The sequence below is a fragment of the Protobothrops mucrosquamatus genome, unplaced genomic scaffold (assembly GCF_001527695.2).
Source record: "Protobothrops mucrosquamatus isolate PMUCROS unplaced genomic scaffold, P.Mucros_1.0 scaffold_287, whole genome shotgun sequence".
In the NCBI taxonomy this organism is placed as follows: Eukaryota; Metazoa; Chordata; class Lepidosauria; order Squamata; family Viperidae; genus Protobothrops; species Protobothrops mucrosquamatus.
In genome coordinates, this window is record NW_015386363.1 from 175,050 (window position 1) to 196,758 (window position 21,709).

General features: G+C 35.8%; 1 protein-coding gene across 1 annotated transcript; it reads right to left on the bottom strand.

Moving 5' to 3' along the window:
• Nucleotides 1-1,276: 1,276 nt before the first annotated feature.
• ARL6 (ADP ribosylation factor like GTPase 6) lies at nt 1,277-20,849 on the bottom strand (the record flags this gene model as incomplete). The annotated part of the gene is given in 7 exon segments (XM_015831914.1): nt 1,277-2,511; nt 3,961-4,016; nt 6,222-6,351; nt 13,767-13,835; nt 15,118-15,179; nt 19,215-19,368; nt 20,732-20,849. Coding segments are annotated over 6 exon segments (466 nt in total), but the record flags the coding sequence as incomplete, so codon positions are not given.
• Nucleotides 20,850-21,709: the final 860 nt, after the last annotated feature.

The following is a 21,709-nucleotide window of genomic DNA, read 5'->3' on the forward strand; positions in this document are numbered from 1 at the left end:
CGGGAGCTCACCCTGTTGCATGGCGCTCAAGTCTCAAACCTGGGCTTTTGGCTTTCTAGCCGGCAAGCCCAACATCTTAACTACTGAGCCACTGCACCACCCTTGGCAAAGGACCACCTGTCAACATCACTCCAGGGTATGCGATGAAATTTAAAAACCCACTTCCTGAGTATCCCAATTACCTTAGAAGGTCTTTGACAAATACTATGCTCCAAACATATGAAACACTTAAAATCAGTTATTTGATCAATGGTGGCAATCCCAGCACAGTACCCTTGCTAGGTTTAATTCTATATATTAATTGAATATTACATTGAAATTCTGAGATTAAAATGGTAAGTAGTAAGTAGTAGTTAACCAACACCTGGGACTTTATATTTTTATTCTGCCATTTTTTGTCAACTCAAGGAAGTATACATACCAATTTTTTCCATCTCATATTTTCCCCATAGCACCAACCCTGTGAGATGGGTTGGGCTGAATTACTGGTCCAAAATCACCCAACTGGCTTTCATGCCTAAGGGAGGCCTAGAACTCAGTCCAGGCTACCACTGTAAGCACTACATCAAATAGGCCCATCCCATTGATTAGGTGGATAGATAGGCATATAGAGATATTGTTTCTCTTCATCTTCTAAGGCCTTGGCAGCTGTCCAAGGGACCTTATGCTTGAATAATTATAGCTTTTCCTTCTAGGGTGGTACTTCTGGTAAGAAGGTTTGTATCATTTAGATGATGATTGCCTCTCTATTAGTATATAGTAACATCAAACATTCACCCAAAGCATCCTGACAAAGGCACTGTAGCAATATACACTTTGGGATTAGCCTTATATTTTCCCAGGCCTTGTGATTGAGGTAGTCATGGTGTCCCCTTTAGCTTACTTTTGCTCTTCTGGTTAACCATGTTCTCATTTTTAAGCTGCACAGAATCACCAAGGACGTATGTAGCCCCAAACATAAAACAAATAATAAAGGAATCCCAACCATTCCCTTCTCTTGATGCAGCCCAAAGATGTGGAAGTTCTGTCCTGCTAGCTTGCTTCACCCTCCAATGAAAGCCTGTTCCCTTCAACTTTTAACTGGGAAAAATATCAGTCCAGGTATCTGATAATATCTTGAAGCAATGCTTACTGAGTGCTTTACCTGCTTTGCATTTTTTCCAAGTAAAGCCTGGTCTCTGGAAATGCTCCCTTACAATATTTCAGACTATTTCATTTCATGAATGCAATTTGTCATCTTAAAAGATACAGAATTCATTATGTCAGTTATGTACTTTATTTATCAAAATATTTTAGCTATTACAGAAAACAATACAATTTAGTACATAAATAGCACATCATAAGCATCCAAATAACTTGTAAAAATCACAATTCACATCTAACTAAACCTTGTATGGCATAGCTGATTTCTGTGCAAGTTAAACTTATACCAAATTCTATTGCAGTGGGCTGTTTTACAAGATAATCATGGTCTACTGAGACATGCAAGATGTCTATGAGTGTTATGGGAGTAGAAGTATGCAAAATAGAACAGTCTGGTTTAGGAATGTTCAATTTCCTTAGCCTAAGGGGTTGATTCAAATCGTTAGTGCCTTTTCAGAAGTGTATCATCCAGAATACCACACTTTTGAGATTACAGTTCCAGACATGTAAAAAGCTCCTTGCAATGTGTGGATCAGCCTATTCCAGAAGAAAAGAATATTCTTAGAGAAAACTGAATATTTTGGAAAAAAACACCACTGATTTCGCTTGGAGCAAAACTTGTACAAGCTTGTTGCTTGTACACCTGTCATCTTCTTCTCTTATCTGTCTGAAAAAATAACCTTCCATTTTTTCTTAACTCTTAATTATCTTCTTTCCCAATGCTTTGTTACATAAAACAGGTTTATAAAGTAAAATTTCAAACTATGGTTTGAAATTATTTTATACACAAGAGTTAGAATAAACTATCATCTGTGGGCTAGACAATATAACATGATGATAAAAAAAATGAGGGATCGGGAAGAAAAAGGACAAAAATAGTCTTCCCAGCTGTAGGAATTTTTTTTTGAAAGAACAAGAAGTGCACTAGCTTAAGTTTTACAGCATTTGTTCTTTCTTGTGACTATTAAATTTAAATCTAATTTTAGTTCAGAAAGAGACATGGCCAGTGTGAAGTTTTGAATGTAAGACACTATGCAAAGCTTTTCAGAAATCATTTTTGTTAAGATAACAATATGCATTTCCCTAAGGCATCTAACTAAAAATTAAATAAAATATACCAAAGGTTTTTGAATAATATACAATTACTTCATTGTTTTATTTGACCACACCTAAATCTTTGGTCACATTATGGCCATTATGAACTATTAGCAAAAATACTATTTTATTTTTAAAGGCTTTTATGAAAACCAACACAAGAAAACACACAGGCCTAAAGTTTTTGTCTCCAAGGCCTTCAGTATCTATAAATTATCTTTAACATTTCCATTAGTTCATTAGCTTGTCATGTCTTCATTATTTGGATCTGATCTAGATAAAAACAAATAAAAATTCACATTAAAATACAGTTTTCTTGTAGGATAGCATCAAAAAAATTCCATCACTGTTACCATTCAGAAACATTTTAGGCTATTAAGGAGTAATGTACATGTTTATAGATTTTGTGGTACCTGCACAGAAATGTCCAGAAGCCTAGTTTTTGATAGACAGTTCTGAGATACTATTTCAAAATGTTCAATATTTACTAAAGTTTTTAATTTCCATATAATAAATATTGTAGTAATTTAGGAGGTTTCTCTACATCTCAGTCTTCAATCTTTGCTGACATCTAGTGGTGTTTTGTAGTGTAAAATTCTTGACTGGAAAGTTTTAGAATAAAGTGTTAACCAACTATATGAAACTGTTAGTTGCTGTCCAGTTATTTTATTTCAAAAAGTGTATATTTTTATTGCCAAAGCCAAAACTAAATTTCAATATCTTATTCTGCTAAATCTTTTAACAGAGTGATGTAAAGGGGCATAATGATCTCTTTATGTAGATTTATCTGCTATCTTCTGCTTGCTGCAGGAAAATAACTTGAGGTCCAGTATCTCTTCTTGAAAGCTACTTTTGAGAAAAGTGCCTCTAGTCTAGCTGCTCTTTTGTTATGGCAGCCCAAGCAACAGTGTTGCTCTGTAGGCAACATTAAAGCAAGCAAACTTCAATAAGGCAGGAGTAGCAAAATCATCTTCCTTGAATTGCTTAAGTACATGGGTTATGACAACTAATGGAATGGCTAGACTTATAAGTGATGTTACATGAAATAATTCACATACAGCATATTTGTAATGTGAGTATGAACAATTATCTTGGAATGAAGTTCTATAGATGGCTTCTGTTTCAGCATTTGTTGTTCCCTTCTCTTTTAACTGCTTTTGGTTTTAAATATTTTTTTCAATTTATTGTTTTTTTTAGTGTGTTGCATTCTGCAACCCATTTTAAGATGCTTTTACACAGGAAACAGTAAAAATGCATCTTAAAAATTGTGATGATAATAAGAACTTTTGTGTGTGTGCTGTATACATACATATACATATATATATAATTTCAGCTGCTTTAAACAAAAGGTATAATTTGGATCACACTTAGATCAGAAATTAGAACTGTTATTGTATTATTTACAATGAATTTAAATGACTTAGGATTTTTTTAAAAAAAGGAAATGAGTATTTTTATATTATATTGACTTTAATCATAGGAATAAAAGTATTGCTGATATATTAATCAAAATGGAATTTTTAAAATGGAGGTAGCCTTGTTTCAATGACAATATGTCATTGAAAGAAGCATCCAAATAATTGTAAGGATACTTACTGTGTAATTTGATCTGACAGCAGAAATAGGCAGGAAAAAACAAAATGAAATGATGGAAAAATATTTTTTTTTTAAAAAAGGAGGGCTTATGGAAAGAAAAACAGGAAAGAAAAAATTAAGACATACCTTGCAGCCAGTCCACACCTTCTTGTAACCCTTCTCCTTTAAGAGCATCACTAGCACTGAAAGAACACACTCTTGTAAGTGATAAAAGCAAGTGAAGAAATATTTTTAAAATTAATCACGTACACAATGGTCTTTACTTATAAGATCTAGTTTCAAACATAGATGGTATCAAATGTGAAATTATTTCCTGCTTTCTGATCTGCTGAAGATGTTAACACACTGGATTTTCTCTAGATGCCCACATTGGTGCATGCCAAGTTATCTGCCCTACTTTATATCTTAATAGCATTTTAAAAAAAATTCTAAAAAACTGGCATCAAAGACAAAGCTGCCAGTGTCCTTTTTTATTTCCAAGAATGGCTCTAGGCCCCAGACAAATCCCCTAAATTTGGGGCCAGTTGTAGTCCAATGCTTTGTTTGTAATTGTGTCATCTCCCCAGAAAAAATGGCAATGATAAAGCAGGGGATTAAAGGAGGGATGGCAGAAAGCATTCTAATAAATTGGTTATTTAACCAATATTTTTAACCAATATGCATGGTTGTCACTATGCAAGACCTTTCTCCCAGAAGCCATTTTGGAAGAGGTCTTAAAATTCTGACAATTCTGACTATGCCTACACAGGCCTGTCTCAACATGCTATTAAGAACACAGTATTCAATATGTGGTCAGATACAGAGGAATACATGTGCTCTTTTTATAACAGTGTTTAGCAGGAATTAGATTTCTACAGCATTCACATCAGACTAAATATGTATTTCTTGTGCTTTTATATTATAAGCCATTGCAAAAATTTCATCAAATATAAGTAGATAAAAGTAAAAACAACACACCAATGCTTGGTGGCTGCTATTATAGAATTGTTTCCCTTTAGATATTAAGTTAGCCCTGACACTGATGGTCCCTCCAGAAAGCAGTAAAACTGAGCTTTTCCCAAGTGCCATTCATACTGAAGTACATTTTCTATGTTGTTGGAAACTACTACCATAAGTTTTATCAGGGATCATTTCAGTGTAATTATATTAATATAATTTGGTTTTTTTTGATGTATTAGAGTATTGTTATGGATTTTACAAGTTAATTTTAATGTGGCAACTATCTAGTTGCCACTAACATTTAATTGTTTCACATTTTAGACTGTATTATGGATATTCATTCTTATTCTTGCTGGGAAATCCTTGTGAGGTCCAGCAGCTGGAATGTGTATTTAGCTGTGACAAAGTCATGTTGCCTGGGTGCACCACCAGGAGGCTAATCTTGCACTCCAGGACACTGCTGCCCAATGGTTAAACAATCTAAATATCTGGCCACAGGTTGAGTAATCCCAGTAACTGCTTGTACATAATTTAATTTTATTCATAATTTTATTCATCACTCGTGCTATGTGTTTTTAAAATGCTCTGATGTTTTATATTTTAATACACATTTTATATGCTGTTTTTGTAAATTTGTATGCATTAATGCTATATTCTGAAATAAAATAAATAAAATTCTATAGTTAAATGTAACTGTTTGATTTTGGAGAAACACAAATTGAAACCAAAAATAAAATAAAAGGGGTGTGTGTGTGTGTGTGTGTGTGTACACACACACACACACACATCTATATAAATAAAAATGTAAATGTTCGTTTGTTCAAAATCTTAAATCTCTGAAAGTTCTTCACCGATTGCTTTGAAATTTTGACAAAACATTGCATTCGAATACACGCGTGTATTTATATACCTACTATTATATAGATGTATAGATGTCACACCTGTGACAGGTAAAAACATGCTTTTTTGAAAAACAGCGCCATCTGTTGGACGTAAACGCAACACACGCTAGCATTGTGAAATTAAACATATTACAAACGTGCGCTTTCTCTTTTCTTTCTTTTCCATTTAACCAGACTGAGCCACAGCAATGCGTGGCCGGGTACAGCTAGTATTAAATATATGTATTTAAAAATACATACATACGTATATTGGCTATTTGATCATGATTGCATGGAAGGAACCAACTATCTTCCATTTTGCACAAACCTTGTATTCAATGAAATTTTGCATATTCATCATTGGTGAAAGTAACATTTTTCAAATAAGAATTATGGAGAGTAAATAGATATATTGGACCTGCATACTATTTACTATGTATGCACAACAAAGCTAATGAACAATGGAATCAAATGAATTTGCTTTCACAATCCAAATACAAAATATAATTATGTATTTAATTCATATTAAATATTATTTTATTTATAGTTATGAAATCAGAATTTTACCAGATTTGCCATGGCTTGTCTTTGATGTTCTCTAATGTCAGTAAATGAGAGACTTTAACAGAGGAAACAGCATCTCTAAGATCCATCTTATTTGCAAAGAACAGAACTGGTATTCGGCGGTGTTTAAGATCTAGAACATAATAATTTGTTAAATTGTCACCATATATATGAAAACTATTTTAAATAGAAACATACGTTGTTCATTGGTCAGTAACTTCTTTGAAATCTACAACTCTCAAGATGAAAGACTACTAGGAATATCTGTTTCTGGAAAAATCTCTAAATAATCCTCCAAACTCACATGTTTAAGCACAAAAACTATTGCAAATGAAAACACATTTCTAAATGCACCAACATATCCTGTTTATTCATGTAAAGAAATTTTAAAACTCATCTATCAAAAGAAAGCCAAAATATATGAGATTGATGTGCTTTTTTCTAAACAACAGTAAAGCAGCACACATAGACCAGAATAACTATTAAAGAATATTTGCCAACTGTGAAAAGCAAGGATTAATTGCTTAAAAAGGTATGTTAGGTTGGGAGCATGCAAACTATGTGGCACATTCACATTATGATTTATGTTACACTAAATAGGTACAGCAGTCAGCCTTAGAATGGACAATTAAGATACTGAAGTAGTGGATAGCCTCTGCCTTTCAGGATCAACTATTAACATTAAAGGAACCAGCTGCCAAGAAATACAGTCCAAACTAGTAGTAGGTAGGGTAGCAAAGCCATCTTAGAAAAGATACCCAGATGTTGCAATTTACAAAGATCAGAATTGTGCAGGCAATGGTTTTCCTGTGACCCTCTATGGCCGTGGTGGCGAACCTATGGCACGCGTGCCACAGGTGGCACGCAGAACCCTCTCTGTGGGCACATGCGCCGTCGCCCCAATCCTAGGCCTTCAACTGGGTTTTATAAAACCTTTTCACTTTAGGCCTCCACCGCCGTGTCCCCCCCAAAAAGGTTCAATCAATCAATCAATTTCAACTTCTCGCGGGAAAAGAAAATCTCGCAAAGTTGGAATTGATTGATTGAACTTTTTAGTCCCACCCAGTCTGCCGTTACCACCACAGCCACGCCCACCCAATGGGCCATGCCCACCCAATGGGCCATGCCCACCCAATGGGCCACACCCACCCGGCACCCGACGATGCATAAGTGGGTTTTGGGTTGCAGTTTGGACACTCGGTCTCTAAAAAGTTCGCCATCACTGCTCTATGGAAATGAGGATAGAAAATTCAGATTCTTTTGAACTTTGGTCTTGGGGTAGACTCATGAGAATGTCATACAAAACAGAGGGGCTTCCGGTGGCAGGCGACCTCGTCGGACACAGCTGTTTGCTGCCTCCCGCCTGTTTCAGCGTAAAAGCCGTTCTGACAGCTAGCATCAGCTGTCAAACGGCTTGTACCCTTCCCCTGGGCATAAGGGGATAGCTGAGCTGCCCGGGGTAGGAGTTGAGTTCCCGAGTCGTCCCATGTGGACGATGTAGGTGAGAACTCCTCCGGAGCCCCGAGGCTTCTCCGCGATTCAGGACGCCTTCGCTTCGGCGAAGCTAGAAGTCGCCGCCACTGCTGCAACTTAAATTGAACTGTGAGTTTTTTTTTTGTAAGCAGACGAACCGACCCTGGAAGTTTGCTTTTTATTTTGAACTTTGCTCTAACTTGGATAATAAGTTCTTCCCTATACTTGAGGTGGATTGAGGGAAAGTGAACTTAAAATGGCGACGGATTGATACTTTTCAGCAAGAAGTGAAAGTGATTTCCGGTTTGGAACTTTTGTTACTTTTAATCTGCGTATTATTTGTTCTGGCTGAATTGCTTATAAGACTCTTTTATAATTGGAAATCTACTGCTAATATGGCTTTGAGAAAAATCGTGCCTTCAACTTTTAAATCAACTACATCTTTGATGTTCCAGCCACTCCAATTAACTTCTAAAATCTCCCACCCGCCACCCCCGCTATCTTTTTCACCTCCACCGCCCTCTGGTAGAGAGTTGCAGGACTTGATGTCTGTAATTACTAAACAAATGACTGAGATGGTTCAAGCGTTGGATGTTAAAATGCAAAATAGATTTGACCAATTAACACAACAACAACAGGACTTATTACAACAACAACAAGACTTATTACAGAAACATGAGGGCTTTTGTTTGAATGTGACAACTGCTTTTCAAGGTTTGGCTGAATATGTAGATGCGGTGGCAGAAAGGGGGGAGGGAAACGAACAAAGAGCAGATGCAAGTGACTACAGACTTGAAATTGTAGAGGAGAGTCTGGAAAATGTTNTTGCTAATAAAAACAACTAAATAAAACAAGACACTTCTGCAAATTGTTTAGGATTACCAGCAACCTGGTTTGTTTCTGTCTTAAAAGACCAGAACCAAAGGCCATGATTTATTCTTACCTTTTGATTCTGGCTTGTTAGGAAATGAACAAGTCAGAATTTCTGGTTTTCATGTAATTCTCAAAAAAAAGGTTGGTCCTTCTAGCAGTAGAAGCCAGGTTGAAATGATGGGCAGTGTGCATTAGCAAGCTCTTTGTTCCAAGGATACAGTAATTCAGATAAAGTCAAGGATTTGGAAGAAAAAAAATCCTATTTACATTAAAATTCAGGTTTTTGTAAACAACAACAATGATAATAATCTGTATTAATACAAGTAGACAGTAGATAATGTCTAATTAAATGACTGGCAAATTTGTTCCATGATACCACTTCATCATCCATTCATGTACCATGATGCATTGAACAATTCATGCAATTACAACAGTTGTACAAAGTGGGAAATGTAGTAAGTCTGAGAAAGCTCAGTTGAAGGTGCTCTAGTGCAGGGGTGTCAAAGTGCCGGCTCACGGGCCGGTTGCATCATGCGGAGGCTGCGCCCACCCCAGCTCTGGCAATGTGAAAAAAGTCACGATACGTCGTGAACGTCACGTGACACGGCGAGTTTGACATCTGTGGTCTAGTGCAATAGACAATATTAAAAAAAAATCTCAAAAACTAACTTGAATGCCAAATTGCAATATATACTGTAGTCAGTGCTTTTTTTCTAAAAAAAAAAAAAAGGTGCCGGAACTCACACACATCATACAACCCGCCTTGCCTACCCTACAAGGTTCCATTCAAAAAAGGTGCCAGAACTCCGTTCTGGGCATTCTATGAGAAAAAAAGCCCTGACTGTAGTACAGGAGTTGTAAAACAGCATTTTTACATTTCCACTCCACAGCAGCCCTCTCTGTCCCCAAAGCAGGAGACAGTCACATTCAATATGTGGTGTGCTGCAAGAGTGTAACAGGAGCTATTCGTAAAAATGAGGTAGGCATTTACCTCACTGAAATTCTGCTTACAGAAATTTAAATCCAAGCTATTAAGAGCCTTTAAAAAGCAGTATGGTATTTGCTAAATCTGTAAGCTTAACTACTATAAAATCAGTTTAAAAGACAATTCTGTATTTATGCACTCATACATTTACAGAGCTCAGTGTGATTTACTCTCAGTAAGTATGAGAGTATAGCGTCAATCTATATAAATAAAAATGTAAATGTTCGTTTGTTCAAAATCTTAAATCTCCGAAAGTTCTTCACCGATTGCTTTGAAATTTTGACACAACGTTGCATTCGAATATGCGCGTGTTTTTATATAACTACTATTATATAGATGTCACACCTGAAATTAAACATATTAGAAATGTGCGCTTTCTCTTTTCTTTCTTTTCCATTTAACCAGACTGAGCCACAGCAACGCGTGGCCGGGTACAGCTAGTATACTTTAAAAACAAAAATAGCAACTTCATTTGAAATTGCAATGGGGTGATGCTTTAAAGTTTCTGTATTTGGAATCTTTCAAAATAAATAAATAAATAAATAAATAAATAAATAAATAAATAAATAAATAAATAAATAAATAAATAAATAAATAAATAAATAAATAAATAAATAAATAAATAAATAAAGAAAGAAAGAAAGAAAGAAAGAAAGAAATAGTGTGGAATAGAAGCTTAGATGCTTAATGTAGCAGCTTTTAATCTAATTTTTGCACAATGAATTAAGCAGTAAACTGTAGTGTTTCCAAGATGTGAAATGTTTAAATACCGGAGAAAGGAGACATAACTCAATTCATTAACCAGCATATCAATCCATAATATATCAATAATTTTATATTATTTCATGTAACTATTCAAGGAAAGAATTTTAATTCATGTTACATAAAATTAATTGCATAGGTACTCAAACATTCTTAATACAAGAAGAACCAATATCTTCTATCTTAATTTGGCCATTAATTTATTCTACATATTCAACAATTAAGGAGCTATAACTGTATTAAGTATAAGGTCCAAGCTGTGCAACTTGTAGCCCTCCAAAAATTAATGGGTTGCAATTCCTGTAAGTTGCTTTACAGCTAGCCCTTGACTTACAATGACAATTGGGTCTAGAATTTTAGTTGTTCTTTGATGTGGTCATAAAGCATGACAGCATCACTTAGTGAGGGCAATCCCTGCAGTGCCAATTGTCATGGTTAACTGAATCCCAAAGACCAGTGGAGAAGCCAGGAGGAATTTACAAGTCCCAGGCCAGCAGGCAGGTAAATGGCTGCTGCCAGTGGGGGAAAGAATAAGTGGATGCAGGGGCTGGGTTAGGGAGCGTTTGTGAGGTTGCATGAGAGGAAGGGGGCATGGAGTATGTGAAAAGCAGCACATAGTTTGGGAAGGATGCACAGGGATGTGTAAGGGGTGCCATGTGGGTTGGGGAGGGCGCATGGAGGAGTGGCATAAGTCAAGAAAGGTGTGCAAGAGTGCACTGACTTTCTGGGAAAACCAACAGGGAAGATTGCAAATGGCGATCACATAATTACAAGGGTTAGGGTTAGGGTGAATGAATTACCAAGTGCCCAGATCGTGATCATGTGACCATGGGGGCAGTGCAATGGCCATAACTTTGGGGACCAGTCATGAGTCCTTTTGTTCAGTATTGTAATTGATGAATTAATAGTCATAAATCAAGGACTATGTGTGCAGCCAGGACTGCTAGAAAATAGTAATTTAATTTGGGCATTTTAAAGGGTGAATGACTTAAAAGGTATTAAAACTATCTAAAAGGTAATATTTGCTGCTATAGCAATAATTTTCACAGGAATAGATAATTAACATATTTCATATAGTACCTAATTATTTTCAGGTTTGAGGTTTTTATACAGTTTATTATATATATTTATATTATTCCAATTAATTCATTCCTTCCCTTTGGTTCACGCTTGAGAATACTGCAGACAAGTCTAAGAAAAACTGAATTATAATTTTACTGTGCAACTATTTTAACCAATATTTTATTTTAACTATTAACTATGTTCATAAATTTAATAGAGGAATGCACAACTAAGTCTTAGTGTTAAAAATGGACTTACTTGTAATAATGTTCCCAGAGATTTCTGTATCTACCTTGACCTGACATATCAAACACAGTGAATGATAAACTGTAAAGAAACAATAAAATAGAGCATTAGATCTATGACACATTCTGGATTGCAATATTGTATAAATTATATTGTGCTAATTCAGTGTAATAATAACTTTCTGACTAGTACACATTTTTTAAAAAATTAACATTCAATTTAATATGATGCATGAGTTTTATTGACAAGTGTCAATCTAAATTTAGAATATAGTTTTATACAAAGAAATAAGCCATATTAAACAGAGAAGAACTTAATTGGATCTTCACACTGCTGTCTTACTCAGTGCTGGGCCCCTCTAAATATAAAGAAAACTATTGCTCATTATTGTTGGAATATAGCATAAGTCACTCCATCTTGTAACCTTCAGTATGCTTAATTCTACACTTCTTCATGCCTACGTGTTAGGCTGCAATCTGCAGCTGCAAACACGTAAGGACAGACAACTAAGAAGCAAGTCAACAAAGCTGTCTACACAAGCTATAATATTATCACTTCCTGATAAGACCTTCCAGTGTGAANGCCCTTCTCCTCTCCGCGACTTCCTTTCTAGCAATACTCGATGGTGTTGTGTTAGAGCGCCACCTAGTGCCAGTATATGCTCTCCTCCCCTGCACTCAGGCTTCAGCTCCAGGCAGCATTCGCTCCATAAGACGCACAGACATTTCCCCCCACCTTTTGGGGGAGAAAAAGTGCGTCTTATAGAGCGAAAAATACGGTAAGCAGTAAACTCTAGTGTTTCCAAGATGTGAAATGTTTAAATACCGGAAAAAGGAGACATAACTCAATTCATTAACCAGCATATCAATCCATAATATATCAATAATTTTATATTATTTCATGTAACTATTCAAGGAAAGAATTTTAATTCATGTTACATAAAATTAATTGCATAGGTACTCAAACATTCTTAATACAAGAAGAACCAATATCTTCTATCTTAATTTGGCCATTAATTTATTCTACATATTCAACAATTAAGGAGCTATAACTGTATTAAGTATAAGGTCCAAGCTGTGCAACTTGTAGCCCTCCAAAAATTAATGGGTTGCAATTCCTGTAAGTTGCTTTACAGCTAGCCCTTGACTTACAATGACAATTGGGTCTAGAATTTTAGTTGTTCTGTGATGTGGTCATAAAGCATGACAGCATCACTTAGTGATGGCAATCCCTGCAGTGCCAATTGTCATGGTTAACTGAATCCCAAAGACCAGTGGAGAAGCCAGGAGGAATTTACAAGTCCCAGGCCAGCAGGCAGATAAATGGCTGCTGCCAGTGGGGGAAAGAATAAGTGGATGCAGGGGTTGGGTTAGGGAGCATTTGTGAGGTTGCATGAGAGGAAGGGGGCATGGAGTATGTGAAAACAGCACATAGTTTGGGAAGGATGCACAGGGATGTGTGAGGGGTGCCATGTGGGTTGGGGAGGGTGCATGGAGGAGTGGCATAAGTCAAGAAAGGTATACAAGAGTGCACTGACTTTTTGGGAAAACCAACAGGGAAGATTGCAAATGGCGATCACATAATTACAAGGGTTAGGGTGAGGGTGAATGAATTACCAAGTGCCCAGATCGTGATCATGTGACCATGGGGGCAGTGCAATGGCCATAACTTTGGGGACCAGTCGTGAGTCCTTTTGTTCAGTATTGTAATTGATGAATTAATAGTCATAAATCAAGGACTATGTGTGCAGCCAGGACTGCTAGAAAATAGGAATTTAATTGGGCATTTTAAAGGGTGAATGACTTAAAAGGTATTAAAACTATCTAAAAGGTAATATTTGCTGCTATAGCAATAATTTTCACAGGAATAGATAATTAACATCTTTCATGTAGTACCTAATTATTTTCAGGTTTGAGGTTTTTATACAGTTTATTATATATATTTATATTATTCCAATTAATTCATCATTCCTTCCCTTTGGTTCACGCTTGAGAATACTGCAGACAAGTCTAAGAAAAACTGAATTATAATTTTACTGTGCAACTATTTTAACCAATATTTTATTTTAACTATTAACTATTTTAACTATGTTCATAAATTTAATAGAGGAATGCACAACTAAGTCTTAGTGTTAAAAATGGACTTACTTGTAATAATGTTCCCAGAGATTTCTGTATCTACCTTGACCTGACATATCAAACACAGTGAATGATAAACTGTAAAGAAACAATAAAATAGAGCATTAGATCTATGACACATTCTGGATTGCAATATTGTATAAATTATATTGTGCTAATTCAGTGTAATAATAACTTTCTGACTAGTACACATTTTTTTAAAAATTAACATTCAATTTAATATGATGCATGAGTTTTATTGACAAGTGTCAATCTAAATTTAGAATATAGTTTTATACAAAGAAATAAGCCATATTAAACAGAGAAGAACTTAATTGGATCTTCACACTGCTGTCTTACTCAGTGCTGGGCCCTTCTAAATATAAAGAAAACTATTGCTTATTATTCTCTTTTATTTTCCTCCACGCTCCCAAAATTTGCCCTGAAGAACATCTACCTCTGTAAACTGGTTAAACTGCAGTCCAATATATGGTTATATAGCGTTGCTTCTAATTTGAAATGTACAGGATCTAATTCCAGATTTCTAAGCTGCTTGAATAGAATTCATCTTTTTTTTAAAAAAGACATGTTGCCAGATGACAATTTTATACAACCCTTAACCAGTGCTTTTTTTGTAAAAAAAAAAAAAAAAAAAAAAAGGTGCTGGAACTCACACATGTCATATAACCCGCCTTGCCTATCCTACAAGGTTCCATCCAAAAAAGGTGCCGGAACTCCGTTCTGGGCATTCTATGACAAAAAAGCCCTGCCCTTAACTATTAAAAGCTAGTCAGTAGCTTTAACAGTCAATTATCATATGGTCAGGAAGATGAGCCCAGCTGTAAAGTATTTTTCTGATTTACTGGCAATGTCTATAACAGAAAAAAATGGGAGTGTTTTGCTTGTAAGAAAGCAAGAAAGTTAGCCTTCATTTATCCAACATTGCCTATTAAACTATGAGAATAGTGCTAGAAATGGAAGAAGCAAGGTGGGTCTGCCTAAGAACATCTAAACAAAATAGTCACATGATTTCTCTCCATTTTAGTTTCTCTAAAATGATCTCAACATGTCTTGAATCCAAAATCTTATTCAAGAAGCAAGTAACTAGTTTAGGTAGATACTGTATCTGAAAATGTGTGTATCAAAGCTGTGTTCCATTTTTCCAATAACCTTTCCTTCCTATAAATTTGGGTTCATTGATTGAAACTTTCTTCACAGGCGAGATGCACAATTCAGAGTTACTTATGTGGTTCAGGACATAACATTTTCAGAATGAAAATATGACAATTTAAATGTTACATCTAAAACATTTTCTTTAAAGATTTAATGCATAATTATATATAATATAAAGATATAATATATTAGAATAAAAGCATATTACCTTGATGTTTTGAATTTCTCTATACTGAATCCTATTGTAGGAACAATATCTTGAGCTTGAGCCTGTGCAAAAAAAAAATTGAGTTAAAAACAAATTGTTATTTTAATATTTAAAATCAGTAATATATATTCTCTCTTAATTGAAATAATAGTGTATTGAAGCTGTAATAAAATTATATTCTCAAAACGTATAACAAGTAATGATATTAACACTTATAAAAGAATACATATATTTTTGAATAAAAAAGAAATATTTATCATTTAAGTTTGCCCCTAATTTTTACTCTGCATAATGGTGGCTCTGCAGGTTTTTTTTTAATCTGATTTTATTCAGTCCACTAATATATATGCTACTTACATTTAGTTTTACTTCATGTATTAGTACTCAACAAGGTGGTGTAGTTATTCCTGTTATCTTATAATGTGAGTTGTTCAGGTGCTATATTAATTAGGATGAGCCCCTTATTGGTTATGTTTTGTATACATCTTTATGTGTTGTTTGCCCCCATCTTTTTTGTCCCCACCTTTTTTCATTATTATATATTGCTTTTTTATTGTGTTTTACTGTGCACTGTCAACAATTGATTTGGAGTTAGGTGTTGTGGAAATCCAATCTATATAAATAAAAATGTAAATGTTCGTTTGTTCAAAATCTTAAATCTCCGAAAGTTCTTCACCGATTGCTTTGAAATTTTGACACAACGTTGCATTCGAATACGCGCATGTTTTTATATACCTATATTATATAGATGTCACACCTGTGACAGGTAAAAACATGCTTTTTTTGAAAAACAGCGCCATCTGTTGGACGTAAAAGCAACACATGCTTTTACCAGACTGAGCCACAGCAACGCGTGGCTGGGTACAGCTAGTAAATAAATACGTTTCTTTCAAGCCTAAATATTTGCCTATAACTTCTGTAGCAGGTATTCATCAGGATTGACACTGATGTTTATCTTATGATAATTCAGTTAAAACATTCAATGTTACTCATCAACATTGTAGATGTGGATCCAATATTTAATGTACACTTTCTGTGTTCCTCAAAAAACTACATGGATTAGGTCTGTTCATGCAATCTACCGGTAAGTATATTGTGGAATCTCCTAACTTTTGAGAAACACATAGAGAATGAATGATGTACCAGTTAAGAAAGATAAAAATATTTATGATCTATTTATGAATCATTTCTTAACTGGAAGATGAATTACTCGTAAGAAACAATGCAATGTTTAGGAACCAGTAAATCTCAACTTTTTTTGTGTATTTTGCATTTAAATACAGTACATGTATACCGTCTATGTTTTTGGTAGTTATAAAATTGTCTCTTTAACAAGTCAGTCATTATTTATAATGATATTAATCATCTGAACGCTTTCATGACTTAAATATTTTTACAGAGATATAATCAAACAAGGCATTGCTCATTTAAATCGAAAAAATATTATAGAGGTGATTTATTTATTGTATTTTAAGCTACAGAAAAAGAAAATACTCTGGATTAATTACACAGAAAAGTAAAAACATAAAATTCCACAATAATCAGGATGTAAAGCACAATATATATTGTACAAATATAATCACTTTAACCCAAAGCATTACAATTCTTTATAAAACATAAGACTGAAATCCTAGACTGAAAATAAGAAAATAAGATTTCGGATATCAAGGGGGGGAAAAAAAAGCTTACAAGCACATACTACATTATATATATATACACGTGTGTCCTCAATATTCATTGGGATTTCATTCTACCCTATAATTACGGATAATAAAACTGCAGATAATGAGGCCTGGAATCTATAGGGATTAGGGAAGACCAGTGACTGATTGGAAGTTTGGGGGGTATATTGTGAAAAAAGTCAGGGATGAATGACCTGGTGGGAAAGAAAAAAGCACTACAAAGACTGGCAACTGTGCATGGGAAAATAAGGTGGGAGTGCTGATGAGAGGTGAGTGGGAAGTACTGAAAAGATATAAGAAAATATAGACTGAGCAGATTGATAAGATTGGCAGCAGAAATGGGAAAATGTATTTGAGGCCTAATGAGTACTTTTACAAATATACAAAATGGCAGACAGATAAGAATCACATCCTCAAACCCACAAATATGCCAAAACCTTTACTATAATTAGTTCTGGTTCATATATATCAACTGCAAATACATAAAACTGCAAACAGGGAGTCCTTGACTTATAGCAGATCATTTAGTGACTGTTCAAAGTTATAACGACACTGAAAAAAGTGACTTAGGACCATTTTTCACACTTATGACCATCGCAGCATTCCCATGATCATGTGATTTACATTCAGATACTTGACAACTGGTTCATATTTATGACGGTTGCAGTGTCCTGGGATCATGTAATTATCATTTGTGACTTTCTGACTAGGAAAGCCAGGTTCACTTAACTGTGTTACTAATTCAACAACTGCAGTGATTCACTTAACAAATGTGGCAAGAAAAGTCATAAAATGGGCAAAACTCACTTAATAAAGTTCTCACCAGCAACATAAATTCTGGGCTCAATTGTGATTAAGTTGAGGACTACATGTATAATGAGGGCCCCATGTATGTACAGTAAATAGCATTAACTTGCTTTACTATGTAACACTAGTTTAAAATTCATAAAACCTCTAATGGGCCAAGGCAAAACTGACATATTAGTTCTTAATGGTTCACTGTTAATACTATTTCTTTTATCATCTTCCTTAGAGGATAAATTAAAGAAGTAGCCAATATTAACAGTGAACCAATGAGTTTGAGATCATTTAACAGAATAACAAAGTTGGAAGGGACCTCGGAAGTCTTCTAGTCCAACCCCCTGCTCAAGCAGGAGACCCTACACTATTTCAGCCAAATAGCTGTCCAATCTCTTCTTAAAAATCTCCCAGTGTTGGAGCACCCACAACTTCTGAAGGCAAGCCTTTCCACCAATTAATTGTTCTGTCAGGAATTTTTTCCTTAGTTCTAGGTTGCTTCTCTCTCTGTTCAGTTTCCATCCATGGCTTCTGTCTTGCTTCCGGGTGCTTTGGAAAAATAAATTGACCCCCTCTTCTTTGTGGCAGCTCCTCAAATATTGGAACACTGCTATCATGTCCCCCCTAGTCCTTCTTTTGGTTAACAAATCCAATTCCTACAACCGTTCTTCCTATGGTTTAGCCTTCAACCCTCCAATCATCTTTGTTGCTCTTCTGTGCACTCTTTTTAGAGTCTTACCGTATTTGCACCATATGCTTGGCCAGGTTAGGGAAATCTCTGCCAGGGCATTTGCTCAAGTGCCAAGCAGGTAGGGTTCCTTCTTTATTTAGTCATTTGGGCAGTATTTTGTTTTTCCTCCAAAGATTGGAGAGGTTTTGTGACTGTAGCATTCTGGCCTCCAGTTTTATTCCTGCAATTGCCAGCTATCTCCAATTGGACTGAGAAAGAGGGACTGGTACAAACCCACCAAGGAAATGTGCATGAAGTAGGTGGGTTTGGGGATGGGGGTCCCTAAGTTAATGGGGGAAGAGAATAGAAAAGTCAAGATGGCAGCCATAATCACACAATGGAAACTCTGTCTTTCTTCCATGAGTTGCAGTGCATATAAAAATGGGTAGGGTTTTTAATTGAATGGGAAGGTTTTGAGTGTTATGGAGGGAGGGGGCTGAGTGAGTTGGGGAATACATTCCATTTACTTAATTTATGATTCAATTCAAACAATTAAGTACAATTAAGTTACCTGGCTATGAATTAAAGTATCATAATCATAGTAATTAATACTTTCACAATGTTCCCTTTTGAATTCTACTGTATATTGAACTACATTATTTTATTTCATTAGATTAAATTTACAGTACAACAAATATTTAATTTTTAAGTCCTGAGTTACAAATCTAAACACAATTCCTATTTAGCATTTATTTTTGGAAAGATAAACCATATTAACATTAAACATTTACTTGCTATTTACTCCTTCTCAAAAGAGTAAATTTCGTCTTGAAATTAAATATTGCAATGATTAAACATTCCATGTTTCCACAAATATCTCCAGTGATAAATGTCAGCTTTTCAACAATATAAACCAAATTGGTAGTAAACTAAAAATGTCTACTTACATTATATGGTTTTAACTTGTTGATAATTGTTGTTTTACCACTGTTGTCTAATCCAAGGCACAGAACATGAACTTCTTTCTTTTTCAGACCAAGCCAACTTGCCAGTTTATCAAATAATCCCATAATTTTGATTGAATGGCACAATTTGGTGTTTCTGAAGGCGATAGATAGATAGATAGATAGATAGATAGATAGATAGATAGATAGATAGATAGATAGATAGATAGATAGAGATTTAAAAGTTGAAATTACTATAGATGAAGGCAAAGGTTCTAAGACAATTAAATCAGAAGCATCTTAGAGAAGAAATAATTGCAAATCATGTCACAGCAGGTTGGGTAGCCTAAGGAACAAGTAGATAAGCTGCTTATTTGGAAAGTCTTCTGGTCAAAACAGGCTAGGTACTTATCTTCCTGTTAAAGCACAATATCTTTCTGTCAATGGATAAATGTGATTTTACAATTCTTAAAGCATTGTGCAATGAGGTTAGTGAAGTAGATCTATGATTATTGTTTTACAGTTTAACCAAAATCAGAACATTCTGTACAGTGCACTATTAAAAATATTCAAGGACCAAGAAGTGAACCCAGTAATTATATCATACCCGCAAAGAAGAGTTTCATGCCTAATTAAAAAGGAGGTGAGTTCTACATTACAATATCTATTATCAGTAGTTTAGCTTTATAAAAACCTTTGCATCTTTAAATATAGTGGGACTACAGGGGCCTTTGGATACAACTGGATAATATTTTCAGCCAGACGTGGCAAACATGGAAAAATCACATTTATAACACTACACAAAGAAAATACACTTCGTCTGCTTCTTCTGAGTAGGCAAACAGATTTCCAAATAAAACATTAAGCTGAAATCAATGAGTTTTTTTTCCACTCAGCGTTCCTTTAAAAAGGTCTAGATGCCTTATTGGAAATGTGGATTATGCCTGAATGTATCTTCATGCTAATTTGCCATTTCTTCTTTTACATGACATTTACAAATAATCAGGCAAGACAGGTATTTAAGGATGTAGCATCCCACCCCCCCAAGCTGTAAATAAACTTTTCTGGTTCGCTTTTCTGGTTCCACCCAGATCTAGCAGAATTTTTAAAGGGTAATCCAGAGGAATATTTCCCACACTGGTGCTTTTGCTTTTCAAATAGATAAGACTCCAAGTCCAGAATTCCTTCCTAGAGAACGAGGCGCCTTTAAATCCTACGCATCTGGGGAGCCGCTTTAAGAATGGCATGGTTAAACCCGGATTTAAAATCCTTGCTTTTGCCACGAAGCTGGCTGGGTTAGCGTGAGTCGATCACGCTCTTTCGGATAGCTGTGCTAATCCCCTCTCCCAGGATTCGTCCAAAGGGAAAGCTATGAAATCCAGGTGACCTGGAATCTTGCAGAGAAAGGCTACATAACTTTAAATTAAAAGTACAAGAGAAGCACTTAACCCGACGCACTCACCCCCCCCCTTTTTTTTTTTTTAAAAAGGAGCAGGAATCCGCGCCGCTATTAGACTCACCAAAGAAAAAGCAACCAACCGCAGCTGTCCGTCGGGCCTTGAAAGAGCAAGAACCCGCTTCTCTTCTCCCCCCTCCCCACACTTCCCCGACGCCTACGTCGTTACCTCGGAAACAACCGTTCTGTAAGGCACGCCCTCCTCGAGGCGGAGCGTTATTTTCCATTCCAGGGTGGGGGTGAAGTTTTGCTAGTTCTCTGCTGGGTGAAGAGTCGCTATTGCGTCAGGGGTTCTCAACCTTGGCAACTTTAAGACTTGTGGACTTCAACTCCCAGAATTCCTCAGCCAGCTTTGCTGGCTGAGGAATTCTGGGAGTTGAAGTCCACAAGTCTTAAAGTTGCCAAGGTTGAGAACCCCTGGAATAGAAAAAGCGGCGCCGATCCGCCATAGAAGCGCTCACCTTTTGCCCTGACTCTTTTCGTGACGAGGAATCCAGAAGTAGCAAGAGACGGGTTCAGGGTTTGAATAGAGCGGCGACGAAAGACGTGCTTTGGGAAGGAACAGTAATCCGGATGGACTCCGCCCTCCACGTTTGGGGTTTCGTCAATGTCTTCTTTAAATTAAACATTTAAAAGCTCAATATATCTGCATATTGAGGTGGGGGTTGGATCTTGAGAGGGGTATAATATGTGTCAGAGATCTGATTGAGAAAGACGACTGCCTGTTAACGTATAAAGGCACCCTGGAAACGCAAATTAACCTCACCCGCCCTATTAATTCGAAGTATTAACCTACTAAATTATATTGCGCGCCGATTTACAGCACCTCCCCTTCCTGCTGTATATTGTTGTTGTTAGTTGCGAAGTCGTGTCCGACCCATCGCGACCCCATGGACAATGTTCCTCCAGGCCTTCCTGTCCTCTACCATCTTAAGCTCCCGCCTACTGCTTCAATGACTCCATCCTAATGTAGTAAAATGAACAATTACTAGACTAATGATTTGTCTGCATAATTGCTAGAATAATGATGTAATGCATAATC